We start from the raw sequence: 13458 nt of genomic DNA, 5'->3' as shown, positions 1-13458 counted from the left end.
TAAAACAAAATTCGCTGAAGGAGCTGAAGACCATCCCTAAAGGTGCTTATGAAAAATGTTTTGAGGACTGGAGAAATCGTTGGCATAAGTGTATTACGTCTAATGGGTACGACTTTAGAGGCGACAAAATATTGATGAAGAATTAAATGTTTTGCGTTTTATTTACAATTTCCGGGTACTTTTTGCCACAATCGATATACAATATATATTTATATTCATTAGGCCTCCTTAAGCACCAATAATTAATTATCCATTATAGCAACCAAAAATAATAATTCATCCTAAATTCATTAAAAAATTTACTCCTATCGCTCTTGCGTAGATAATTTGCATTTGCGATCGCCGATTAGCGTACAGCGTCGGTATAGGTGTTAGATTCGAGACTAATTCGTTAATAACTTGTTATTGATCAAAATTAACGGTGATTATTGAGGTAATGCAAACATTAAATGTCATTGTCTTACAGAGCTAGGCACATACATATGTATTTTATAAACACCCGATTCCTTTAAAATGCGCGACGAACGATCGCCATAACTCAGTCGTTGCAATTGCGTCGAGAAAAGCGTACACGAAGTATACAAAATGCATTACGTTATCTGTTGGCTATGCGCAGGGTTGCTATTACTTGCTGGTGGACAGCTAGCAGAGGCCGCGATAGGGCGTTCCTTTTATCGTAACGATGGTGAGTAAAAAAAAGGTGAAGAATTATGAACTTTGTCTTCATATATACATATATACAAATTAAGGGATATGAAAGCAAAATTAAATTTTACTATTATCTCACTGTCAATCAGCGAACCCCGGTATGTGCTCGGTCAGTGACACAGTTATCCTCGCACCAGGTGAATCGGCGAAAGCGGTGAACTATTGTGCGCGAATTACTTGTGAAAATGAAGATGGTCTTGCCGTAATTACTAGGTGAGTGCAAAATATTATACCACTCACTGAGAGAGAGAAAGAGAGAGAGCGAAATGATGAAAGAGAGAGCAAGAGGTGACAGCCATAGAGTTTTTAAAGAAATCCCATATGCTACTTAAGTCTATTTGAATCAGTGGTCGGCATGAGAGGATCTGTCACTGTGTTGGTGAGCACGAAAAAAAAGTAGCCCAGTGAGAAATTGGAATGAAAATTAAGCATCTAATCTAAATAATTAATAGTATAATGAAAATTAACAAAATGTCTTTTAAGGATATATTGATTATCTTTAAAAGAAATAAAAGCCATTCCATGGCACCAAAATTTAGAATCATAAAATATTTCTTGCAGGGCATATTTTCTTACGTGATGTTAATTCGTTGCTGGCTCGACAACGACTGAACGATGTAAGCGTACGTGTGAAAATTGTGCTAAGAAATGCCGACCACTGATTTGAATTATTTATTTTTATTGTAGTCAATTGATAGAGAGAATGTCCAAATAGAAACGAAATGTGCAATTTTCATAGTAACTGTAAACGGATTATCTCTACTTCCATCATTCTAGTTAGAATAACACCTTCAATAATTGAAAAAAGCAGAGTTACTCTCTGGTTCCTATTTATGTTTCGACGACTGTGAGAGCAGTGTATTGTGCTTAAATTCTAGTGGAGGGACAAAGATTTTCCATTGCTGGAAAGCTAACAGCCAGCTTGAAATTTTAGTTTTTTTAGTTTAGCAGATATATTGTACCGTTATGCAAAAAAAAATTATATTCGTCTATACTCGCTTACAGCACAAATAGTGAAAACAGAGCGCTTCTCTAACTACCCTAATCTAGTATCAATCTAATTGTTAACTAGTTGAGAATTGCAGCATATGAAGTTATGTGAACGAAATAGAAATTTTAAATTTACTCACTTTTACTATTTCCACTTTCTTCTTTAGTTGTGATTACCAGGAACCGTTAGATGGCTGCATATTTGGCTTTTATAAGGATCAGGAGGCGTCGTATCCACAATGTTGTGAACGCAACCTGATCTGCGGCTAGAAAACAAAGTAATAACAATGGCGTCATGTTGATATTTGGTTATTCAAATTTAATGTTTATTTAATAAAGTGATTTTATTTTTCTGGTTTATTGCATTTACGACTTTCTAATATAATCTGTACATATGGAACTTGGTATTTAAAAAATTGGGTTTTGCAGAAAGCAAAATCTTTAATTTTATGTGAGCGGTTTAAATTTTATGCAAGTTTAAGAGGACCGATCTGTTTTCTGAAGGTTTTGCAGTGATAACTTCCTCAAAGGGCAAAAACTTCTGTTCGGCGCGTGACCCTTCTGCTTCCTCGAAACAAAAGAAACTAGACAAAACTAAAGAATGTGGTAGATAGGGCAGCAGTTCGTAGACTGATTTGGTCAATTTGGTAAAAATCACGTGCTCATTGGTAATATGAGCGTTTGAATTGTCACTTATTGATTGAAAGAGGTCTGGGTGTTTTTTTTTTTCGGAGGGGAAAACTTCGAAAGGTACCGTCATATTTTAGACGGCATGCAAGATTCATCCTATTCGCGCATGCGCCGCCAGTGTTAGTGTATGCGCCGCTTGGAAAGTAGGACGCCTATATACTAAACTCTAACTCTGTCTCCTATAGAATTTTTATTCATTGCGGAACTGTCGTCAGGCATTTCTTTGGTAAAAGAAGCTTAAGGCGATTGGCTCTAGATCGAAAAATATTCCAACTCCACGTTAATCATCCGGTTTTCACTCTTTCTTTGCTGCTCTTTTCTTATAGGCTTTATTTGGGCTGACGCGATCCAATCTCCAACTGCACACAAAAAGAGCAGTCAAACCAATCGTCATGTCCATATTTGTATAAATACTCTCTGAAGCAGCCGTGCCCAGTCAGGAACTGCGTCAAGTAATAGTCAGTTTCACTCTGGTTTCTCTCTACCAGTATGCCGCTGCAAGCCTTTTGAATGGCCTCTACGTCTGCATAACGCATGGCTTATATGGGCAAATGCATTTTTCGAAAAGGAAGAAGTCGCACGGTGCCACATCAGGTAAATGGGAGTGGTTAATGGTTAAAATGTGATTTTTGGTCAAATAATCGGTCACAAGCGTCGATTGAATGTTGGATTCTGAGCTATTTTTGGTCGTCAGTCAATTTGTGCGGAACAAACCGTGCACACACCTTTCGTAAGCCCAAATGTTCGGTCAAAATGCGATAAATTGATGTTTTGGAGATGTTCAATTTCATTTCCATGAATTTCAATGATGATTTCGGCTGATTTTTGATGAATTCCCGCACAGTTTTTGAAACCACTCATGCACTCTGCTACGGGATAGGCAATCAACGCCATAAACTGGTTTCAACAATTGAAACGTTTCGGTAAAAGTTTTCCCAATTTTAAAACAAAATTTAATGTTGGCTCTTTGTTCGAAGCTCATTCTCGCACCGATAACACTAACATACATTCTAAGGCACCAGTTGACATATAGATGGTGCCACCAGGGAGCGCTAGATTCGAAAAGTCCTGTTTACTTTGGAAAGCACCTTGCAGTTCTTACCAAATTTCTTGGTGAACAACTTGTTATCCCCGTAAAACTAATACGGCTATCGAAATTGACGATGAGCAACACCATCGGGAAGGACCTCTCGGAGCCGTTCAATACCAACCGAGGTTTCAGACAAGGCGACTTCCTATCCTGCGACTTCTTCAAACTACTCCCGCAGAAAATAGTTCGGACTGCAGAGATGAATAAAGAAGATACAATCTTCTATAAGAGTGTACAGCCTCTGGCATGAGCTGATGATATTGATATCATTGCCCCAAGAACTGCGCCGTTTGTTCTACTTTCTCCAGGCTGGATAAGGAAGCAAAGCAAATGGTTCTGGTAGTGAACGAGGGAAAGACGAAATATCTTCTCTCATCAAACAAACAGTCGTCACACTCGTGGCTTGGCTTCCACGTCACTGTTGACAATAATAACTTCGAAGTTGTAGATAATTTCTATCTTGGAACTAGCGTTAACACCAACAATAACGTCAGCCTCGAAATGCAACGCAGAATAACTCTTACCAAGCGGTGCTACTTCGGACTGAGTAGGCAATTGAGAAGTAAAGTTCTCACTCGACGAATAAAGACAAAATTCTACAAGTCACTTATCATCATGCGGTGTACACGCATGAACGAGGACAAGATCTGATGAGTCGGTGTTACGAGTTTTCGAGGGAAAGGTTCTACGGAAGATTTATGGTATTTTGCGCATTGACAACGGTGAATAACGCAGTCCATGGAACGATGAGCTGTATGGGATATACGACGATATTGACATAAGAGACAACGGCTACGTTGGCGAGGTCATGTCGTCCGAATGGATGAAAACACCCCAGCTCTGAGAGTGTTCGATGCCGTACTAGGTGGTGGGAGGAGAAGAAGAGGAACACCTAAACTCCATTGGAGAGACCAGATGGAGAAGGAACTGGCTACACTTGGAACCTCCAATAGTCCACGCTTATCATTTTAGTCAACTATTTTGGGTATGTGATTATTTCTCTGTGGAAAAGGAACCGTAGTGGAAGTCCAAAATCATGCAGGAAAAAACGAAAAATATATAATATTAAGTTATCTATAAATAGTAACTCATCCCAAACTCATTCAAACCCCTCTTGCTCTTGCATAGATAATTTGCATTTGCGGTCGCCGATTAGCGTTAACTCATTAACGGTCATGATTAATGCTGATCATTGTTTTAATGTAATCATTAAATATCATTGTTATATAATACATAGCTAAGCACATTTTTATAGTTACCGTTCCTTTAAAATGAGCGACGAACGATCGCCGTAGTTCAGTCGTTGCAACTGCTTCGAGAAAAGCGTATAGGAAGTATACAAAATGCATTACGGTAACGTTTGGCTATGCACAGGGTTGCTATTACTTGCTGTTGCGCAGCTAACAGAGGCCGCAACGTCGACTGTCACTTACCACGACGATGGTGAGTAAAGGAGGGTGTGGAATTATATATTTTGCCTACAGTTATAAAAGTAATACCATTTTTTATTATCTTTCTCCAACTGCCAATCAGCGCACCCCGGCAAGTGCGCGGCCAGTGAGACAGATATCCTCTCACCAGGTGAAACGACGATAACATCGAAGTTTTGTGCGAAAATTACTTGCGAAAATGAGGACGGTCTTGCCCAAATCGCCGGGTGAGTACAATGTATTGGACGATCCTTGATATTCTCTTTAAGTTTTGACGACTGTGAGAGAAATGTATTGTGTTTAAAACAGTGGTATGAAACCTGATTGAACGAAAAAAAGTAGCCCAGTGAGAGAGATTTTCCTAATCTAAATAATTAATTGCTGATAAAAATTAACAAAATGTCTTTTAAGGATATATTCCCTATTATCTTTAAAAAACTTGGAACATAAAATGCATTGCAGCACCAAAGGCATTTAGAACTCTGAAATTTTAGTTTATGGTTGTCGACAACGACTGAATGATGATTTCGTGTACTTAGTTTGCACAATTGTGCGTATGATGATGTACCGTTATGTAGAAAATATAATTTCTATAGGTCTATACTTGCCTACTGCACAAATTGTGCGAGCAGAGTGTTGCTCTAACTTTCCTAAATTAAAATTATGTACATGAAGTATCAAATTAAATGGTTACTATTCTCACTCTCTTCTTTAGTTGTATTCCCCAGGCGCCGTTAGAAGGCTGCAGATGGGGCCCTCCCTTGAATAAGACGGCGCCATACCCGGAATGTTGTGAACGCATCCAGATTTGCGCTTAGAAAGGACAATGACATCAAGTTAATATTTGGTTATTCAAATGTAAAGTTTATTTAATAAAGTGATTTTAATTTTCTGGTTTATTGCATTTTACGACTTTCTAATATAACCTGTACGTTTGGAACTCAGTATTTAAAAAGGGAGGTTTTTCTTAGCGCTTCGCGAGCTTCATTAACCGGTCTAACCGCTTTTTGAGGAGCTGCCAGTGATAATTTCTTCAAACGGGAAAAATTTCTGCTCGGCAAGTGACTTTTTCACTTCTTCGAAGCGTAAGAAGGTCTTACGGAAAGCAGATAATACGGTAGATCAGCCACCATTCTTAAGATCCAGCATTCATTATTGGATTATATTCGACCGAATAGACCGCGGCCAGCACGTAGTGAAGAAAAACAGCAGCCGTGCTGAACGTGTACACGGAGACCGAGAGCTGAGAGTGTACACGAAGACCGTAGTGACGTATGGAACGAATTGGCGGATTTTATGTCGAGATCTTAAATCGAAATCGTAAAAAATACAGCTTGTGAAAGAATTGATCGCTTCGATCTATCGGTTCTTGAAAAGTTTAATGAAGATCCAACTTTTTTGAGTCAAATTTAGTACGGCAATGAGGCTCATTTCTTACTCAATGAGTATGTAAACAAGCAAAATGGCGGTAATTGGGACGAAGAGCAACCTGAAGAGATTCAAGAGCTGCGATTTTATGCAGAAAAAAAGACGCTTTGGTGTGAGTTTTGGGCCGGTTGAATCGTCGGTCCAAAGCTCTTCAAAAATGATGCCGATTAGAACGTTACCGCAAATGGTGATCGATATCGTGCCATGATAACCGACTACTTCATGCCTGAAATTGAAGCTCGTCATCTCGGTGTTATTTAGTTTCAACAAGGACGACGCCAGTTCCCAGAAATAGCATCAATCAATCGATTTATTGAGAGAACACTTCGGTGAGCAGATAATTTCAAGTTTTGTGCAGATCGGTTTGCCACCAGATTGCGTGATATTGAACCATTAGACTTTTTCTTGTAGGAATATGTAAAGTCTAAAGTATATGCTTTCGATTCAGGTCTTGGAGCAAAACATCATGCGTGTCACTCGCCAGTTACCAGTCGAAATGCTTGAACGAGTCATCGAAAATTGGACTCAACGGATGGACCATCTGAGATGTAGCCGCGGCCAACATATGAAAGAGATTGTCTTAAAGAAAAAATAAATGCCAAATGATAATAAACATTCCCCATTAAATTTAGGTTTTTGATCCCTAAGATACTTTCGCAAGCTCTCCCATACAGTGGATGGATACAGCTCCACTGTTGCACAGTAATAGCGTCTTCGGTGCTCAACGTACGGCGTCTCTGAGGATGCGCATTATCCACCAGAGTGAACTGCCTGCGAAACCGTTCCATAGTTGCTCGAGTTAATTTATATTCGATATGGCAAGAAAATTGCAAAAATATTATTGAAACCCAGCATCATAGCCGCCATGAACAATGCTGAAAGCTTAACAGAGTGAAAACATGGCTTCAGGTCAGGCAGATCCCATATCGGAGCCGCTGAAGACGTCGTGCGCAGCGTTGAGGAAACCCGTCGAAAGTATAATTGCTCGACACCAATAGTCCTTCTCACAAGACTTCACATAAGACTGGCATTCAATAACGCAAAATGGCTTCAGGTCAGGCAGATTCCATATCGGAGCCGCTGAAGACGTCGTGCGCAGCGTTGAGGAAACCCGTCGAAAGTATAATTGCTCGACACCAATAGTCCTTCTCACAAGACTTCACATAAGACTGGCATTCAATAACGCAAAATGGCACAATATGATAGAAGCACCAGAAACTCGATTAAAGTCAGGACTCAAAGAAAGCAAATAACTTACGGCAACCACTTCTTTGGTTATGCGGGCGACATCGCCGACGTCTTCTTAAGCGCACGAAATTCCGAAATATGAGTATTTCCGAAAATTGAATCACTAGATCGCGCAAACCAAGCCTTTTTTAAGTGCCGACGATGGAAAATAGCATGGAGAGCAAACTCTGTCACCGGAGTGCTTAAGTTAATAGAAGATAAGCTGACCAAATTGAGTCACCCTTTCTATTATGGATTTTTTCATTGCCTTGGGACCGAATTTTCGTTTCTTCAGGCCAAGGTTTCCAGGATACACCTATTGTAGGTCAGTTTCTACTCTCCTTGCCTCAGTCACGGAGTTGGAGTGTTTGCAAGTATTATCATTTAAGGATATAAAACTGCAATGTCTGATGCTTTAATACTCTGCCTTTCTTTCTTCCTTTCTGATTCTGATCATCATAGTCAACTATTCTGAGTAGATGACTACAACTCTGTGGATCGTAGAGTAGGTGCAAATTTAGACAGAAAAAATCATTAAATATATGATAGTAAGTTATTTATAACAGCTCTAACATCTCGTCAGGTCATGTGAGCCATGACTATATACTATATATATAATATTTTAATATTTTGCGAGGAGTTAATAGATATACTGTGTATATTCATTAGGTCACCTTAAGCGCCAATAATTAATTATCATTTATAGAATCTATAAATAGTAAGTCATCCCAAACTCATTCAAACATTTACCCCTACCGATCATTGCGGAAATAATTTGCATGCGCGATCGTCGATCAGAGCTCAGCATCTGAGCAGATGTTCATTTGAGTCTGTTACGTGAAAAACTCGTTTATGGTCATGATTAATGCTAATCATTGATTTAATGTAAACAATAGTATTACGTAAAGGTGTATACATAGTTAAGCATATATTTTATAAACACCCGGTTCCTTTAAAATGAGCCACAAATGATTGCCGTAGCTCAGTCGTTGCATTTGCTTCGAGAAAAGCGTGAACTTAGTAGACAAGATGCATTACGGTATTTGTTGGTTATGCGCAGGGTTGCTATTACTTGCTGGTGTACAGCTAACCGAGGCCGCGTTAGGGCATGTCTTTTATCACAACGATGGTGAGTAAAAAAATGGTTAGAATTATAAATATAAATTAAATGATATAACAGTAAAATTACTCTTATTATTATTTCTTTTCCAACTGCCGATCAGCGCACCCTGGTAAGTGCACGGTCAGTGAGACAGTTATACTCTCACCAGGTGAAGTGACCATAACTTCGGGCATTTGTGCGCGTATTACTTGTGAAAATGAAGAGGGTCTTGCCGAAATTGCTAGGTGAGTACAAGATATTAGACCACTGATGACAGGGAATGAGATGACTGAGATATCGAAAGAGGAAGAAAGAGTTGGCAGCTATAGTGTTCTTTTTGAAGAAGGCTACTTGAATTATTTATTTTAGTATTTTAAGAGAGATAGCAATGTTAAGAGCTCTGCGAAAAAGTAGAGTGCTGTCACGGGCCATTCGTAACCTCGCAAAGAGCCGCATCCCTGTGAATTATCTTAAGGATGCAAATGGAAAGTGGGCCTTCGGCAGTGAAGCTACACTTCTGCGCACCGCAACTGCTACAGGCTGTTAGGTGTCATGCAACTGTCTGGCCTCAAACTGCTCGAACTGCGTAAGAGTGGAATGTATTCTGGATGGCCCGGCGAAGTGATTCAGAGTTACTTTCATCTCGAAGCCGGGTAAAAGTTTTCACTTTAGTTTCAGACGTCCTGACTATCCCGATGTTTTTGAGCTGAGTTTTTTGGCATTAAGGTTGCGTTACATTAACCACGCCGGAATGCAGCGTTTTTCGGAGAAGTGCATTAAGGAACGCCTAATCTCATTATCAATGGCATTTTACAATAAGACTAGTGAAGGTAAGATACCGTAGCCGAATTACAGGTAACTGTAGATCTGACAAGCTGGCAGAGAAAGGCACCTTAACCCTGCTATCAGCAGAAAGAGATAATAACTAAATAACTGTCAAAGAAAGGTACTTGAGCACTGCTATCATTAGAAAGAGAATGGGTCGGTGCTCCACTCTCCTCATGTGCGCTACTGCTGGATAGCTGGAATTTGCAACAGCTTAGCCTCCGCCGGGCTACCACCGGTTCATGCGCTTTTGACAGTTTCTTCTGGCCCATAATCGAGTATAAGACATACAGCGGGCTCTTCGCCTTCAGTAAGCTATCGGCGTACACGCTGTAAGGTTGTGTACCTTACCGGATGCCAGCTGCAGTAGCTGTATGGAAGTAGACTAAAATCTTGTATACAGGCAAGGATTTTCGGTTGCCGGGAGCCAAATCTGCTCGGAAGTTATAGTTTTCTTTTTAATTAGAGACATTATTGAGAAGATCGTATGTGTCTTTATGTTGTAGTTACTACTTATGTACTTGCAGGTCTATACTTGCTTACTAATAGTGAAAAGATAGTGCTCGAACTTCCTTAACCTCACATAGTACAAACCTTATATTAACTTACCGATACTATTTCTACTCTCTTCTTTAGTTGTGGGTCGCAGGCGCCATTAGAAGGCTGCGAATGGGGCGATCCTAAGGATGAGAAGGCTCCATATCCGGAATGTTGTGAACGCCAACAGATCTGTCCCCAGAAAACAAAAGAATAACGATGGCATCAAGTTGATATTCGGTTACTCAAATATAAAGTTTGTTTAATAAAGTGATTTTATTTTTATGGTTTATTGCATTTACGATTTTCTAATATAATTTGTACGTATGGAACTCGGTATTTAAATAAAGTGGTTTTGGAGGAAATAAAATCGTGTTGTCTTATTTGAGGGTTTCAAAGGTTATACAGGTTTTTCTAAATTTCAGAAATTGTAAAAAGAGGCGTTAGTTGGGGATTCCATAGCATATTCGGCATTGGAATTTTAACACACAAGGACGGTCCAATAAATATTTAGAAAAACGAGGATTTGGAAAAAATGGCCAGCTATTCTCCTACTTTATTAACCGGTACGAAAAAAATTTTGGGAGGCCTGGTGACGATAACATTTTCAAACGACTAAAATTTTTGCGCGCCGTGTGACTTTTTCACGTCTGGAAGCAAAGGAAAGTCTTTCGGTACCGAAACTAGAAAATACGGTATATTTCTCAGCAATTCAAAGCCTAGTTTGGTCTATTTGGTCGTGACGACGGCAGAGCTGTGAGGTAATGAGTTGTCATAGTGGAATATCACTTTTTCTTCACCGAAAAGGGTCATCTTATCTGCGATTAGTTTGAAAATCCCTATAAATGTGTACAGTAGAGCCCTGTAACCATTTTGTTCTTCTTCAAGTTTCGATGAAGATCACAAGTTGCGAATTCTGGTAGACAATGGTTATCCCCTTTTCGGACCATAGAACAGTCTGCGTATTTTTCAGAGAAGACTTGTTGCTGAAGTCCACTGCTTCTATAGATCGTTGGTCTGCTGTTTGTACCAGTGGTTTTGTCTCTCCTTGACTCTTACGACTTAAAACACCTTCTAAGGAACAACATTTTTCTTGTTCGAAAGACTTCTGCGTTTCTAAATGAAAGCGACACACTTAGTTTCCGCACTGGGTTACACAAGTTTTTGAACCGTTTTTAATGAGACAACTCGCTTTGGTGTAAAACTCACGTGTCCGTTAGTGATATGATTGCTCCGCGTACAGTTTCGATTTTCACTTATTGATCGGCAAGGGTCTGGTTGTGTTCAATCATTTAAGGGTGTCTTCGTTGAACTTAGTGGACTGCGCTGATAGCTTTTCTCTGTACCTTAGTATTACAATACTAATAGTGGCATGTTTGAAAAGTTGTTGTAGGAACATTCAATAACATAGGAAATAATAACATTTCCTGTGTAGCAGTGTAGTGATCGAACATAACCTCTTTAATGTGGCGTCCGTATCTAAATTTACGAGACCTATAGAGCATTCTACAAATTTTGAAACGCCCCTGAATCACTGATTGATTCCATGGTGAGCTTTTTCGCCATAGAGGTCAGACGGCGGCTTGATATTGCTTTGGAACCAATTTGGTCCGATGACAAAATGGTAGTCATACACCTAAGGAATTCGGCTGTAACGTCCTGCCATAATAAATATATTATGACCAACTTTTGAAGACTGATCCAAAATGTGTGCAAAATTTGAGCATTGTTAAAGGTTAAGTTGTCATTAAAGGCATCATAGAACTATAAATTCCGGAAACGGCACAGTGTAAATCTCCAACAGGGCTAATAGCTTGTGAAACTATATTAATTTCGTCTATGTTATTAGTTTTGGAATAATGTTTATTGTACTGGTAGCCGACATTCCCTAAATAATTTTGAAGAATGTTGCGGAGTGAAAAGTTCTTGACCCAATAAAAATGCGGATCCGTTGCGGTTACGTAGACCCAACTGTCTTGGAAACGACTGTTATCGGTTATCGTTTTTTCGTAAGATCAAGGTAAATGTTTCAATAAGAACAATGCGAAAAATTTTGCTGGAAATATGGTCTCCTTAATTTTTTTATACTTCGAAGTCAGAAATAAGCTCAGCTGAAGCTCAGCTTAAAAAGGATTTATAGCATTTCTGTACTGAATAGAGCCCTTGAGGTGGAGATTTGTGACTTAGGCTCAAAAATGTCACAATAAGAAAATGTAATTTCAATTGAAATGGATCGAACAATCACGGTTGAGATTCCATCTAGGAGACAAACACAGCCAGTGACGTAAGAACTATCATTTGAGAATATGAACCTGCAACGTTTGGTGTTTTAATACTCTGCCTTTCACTGTCTATCTCTGACTCTCGCCATCGGGTTAAGGGCTTCGGTTGAAAATAATAATTATGAATATACAGGGTGATTACTATAGTCATCTATTCTGAGTAGATGAATACAATTTTGTGGGTTGTAGCGTAGATAAAAGTTCCCACAGAAAAAATGAACAAATATATAATAACTAGTAAGTTATATCTAACAGCTCCAATATCTCGGCAGGCCATGTGAAAGCTCAATGAGTATATAGAATATACCTTGTTTACACTTTGCGAGGAGTTAATCGATATACTGGATATACAGGCTTTGTCCGGAAAGTAATAGGACTGAGTCGATTAAAAAAAAATATTAAACCAATCGTTACAATCCTTTAAAAACTTTCAAAATAGGCTCTTTCTGCGTCGATGGTGCATGCTGGATCCCTTCTAAGCTCTTTGTCTCGGGATCATACTCAAAGATCCAAGACTTGTCACCGGTGATTCTTCTTCTTAATTGGGGTAGACACCGCTTACACGATTATAGCCGAGTTAACAATGACGCGCCAGTCGTTTCTTCTTTTCGCTACGTGGCGCTAATTGGATATTCCAAGCGCAGCCAGTCGTTTCTTCTTTTCGCTACGTGGCGCTTATTGGATATTCCAAGCGCAGCCAGGTACTTCTCCACCTGGTCCTTCCAACGGAGTGGAGGTCTTCCTCTTCCTCTGTTTCCCCCGGCGGGTACAGCGTCGAATAATTTCAGAGCTGGAGTGTTTTCGTCCATTCGGACAACATGGCCTAGCCAGCGTAGCCGCTGCCTTTTAATTCGCTGAACTATGTCAATGTCGTCATACATCTCATACAGCTAATCTTTCCATCGAATGCGATATCCGCCGTGGTCAACGCGCAAAGGACCATAAATCTTTCGCAGAACTTTTCTCTCGAAAACTCGCAACGTCACCTTATCAGTTGTTGACACCGGTGTTCAAAAAGTGTTCAAATTTTCTCACAATGGTCGTCACTTTGAACCACAGATGTTTTGTCATGAACCACAGATTTTGATAAATTTAACATCTGGGCAACTAATTGAATACTTAGTCGACGGTCTGAGTTCAAAACTTTAC

General features: G+C 39.5%; 3 protein-coding genes across 3 annotated transcripts; all 3 read left to right on the top strand.

Annotated features, from left to right (window-relative positions):
* Window positions 1-523: 523 nt before the first annotated feature.
* LOC126758453 (uncharacterized) lies at window positions 524-2063 on the top strand. Its single transcript, XM_050472723.1, has 3 exons — window positions 524-685; window positions 798-921; window positions 1866-2063. Exons 1-3 carry the CDS (start codon window positions 586-588, stop codon window positions 1966-1968), a joined length of 327 nt encoding a protein of 108 aa, XP_050328680.1. The 5' UTR covers window positions 524-585; the 3' UTR covers window positions 1969-2063.
* A 2697-nt stretch (window positions 2064-4760) lies between these two features.
* Window positions 4761-5812, top strand: LOC126758454 (uncharacterized). The gene is made up of 3 exons (XM_050472724.1): window positions 4761-4921; window positions 5012-5135; window positions 5624-5812. The coding sequence occupies exons 1-3, from the start codon at window positions 4822-4824 to the stop codon at window positions 5724-5726; spliced, it is 327 nt and encodes a 108-aa protein (XP_050328681.1). The 5' UTR covers window positions 4761-4821; the 3' UTR covers window positions 5727-5812.
* Window positions 5813-8519: 2707 nt separating this feature from the next.
* Window positions 8520-10324, top strand: LOC126758450 (uncharacterized). The gene is made up of 3 exons (XM_050472721.1): window positions 8520-8692; window positions 8787-8910; window positions 10127-10324. Exons 1-3 carry the CDS (start codon window positions 8593-8595, stop codon window positions 10242-10244), a joined length of 342 nt encoding a protein of 113 aa, XP_050328678.1. The 5' UTR covers window positions 8520-8592; the 3' UTR covers window positions 10245-10324.
* The last annotated feature ends 3134 nt before the right edge of the window (window positions 10325-13458 follow it).

The sequence above is a fragment of the Bactrocera neohumeralis genome, chromosome 5, assembly GCF_024586455.1.
Source record: "Bactrocera neohumeralis isolate Rockhampton chromosome 5, APGP_CSIRO_Bneo_wtdbg2-racon-allhic-juicebox.fasta_v2, whole genome shotgun sequence".
Classification (NCBI taxonomy): Eukaryota; Metazoa; Arthropoda; class Insecta; order Diptera; family Tephritidae; genus Bactrocera; species Bactrocera neohumeralis.
This window is presented reverse-complemented; position numbering and strand designations above follow the sequence as displayed.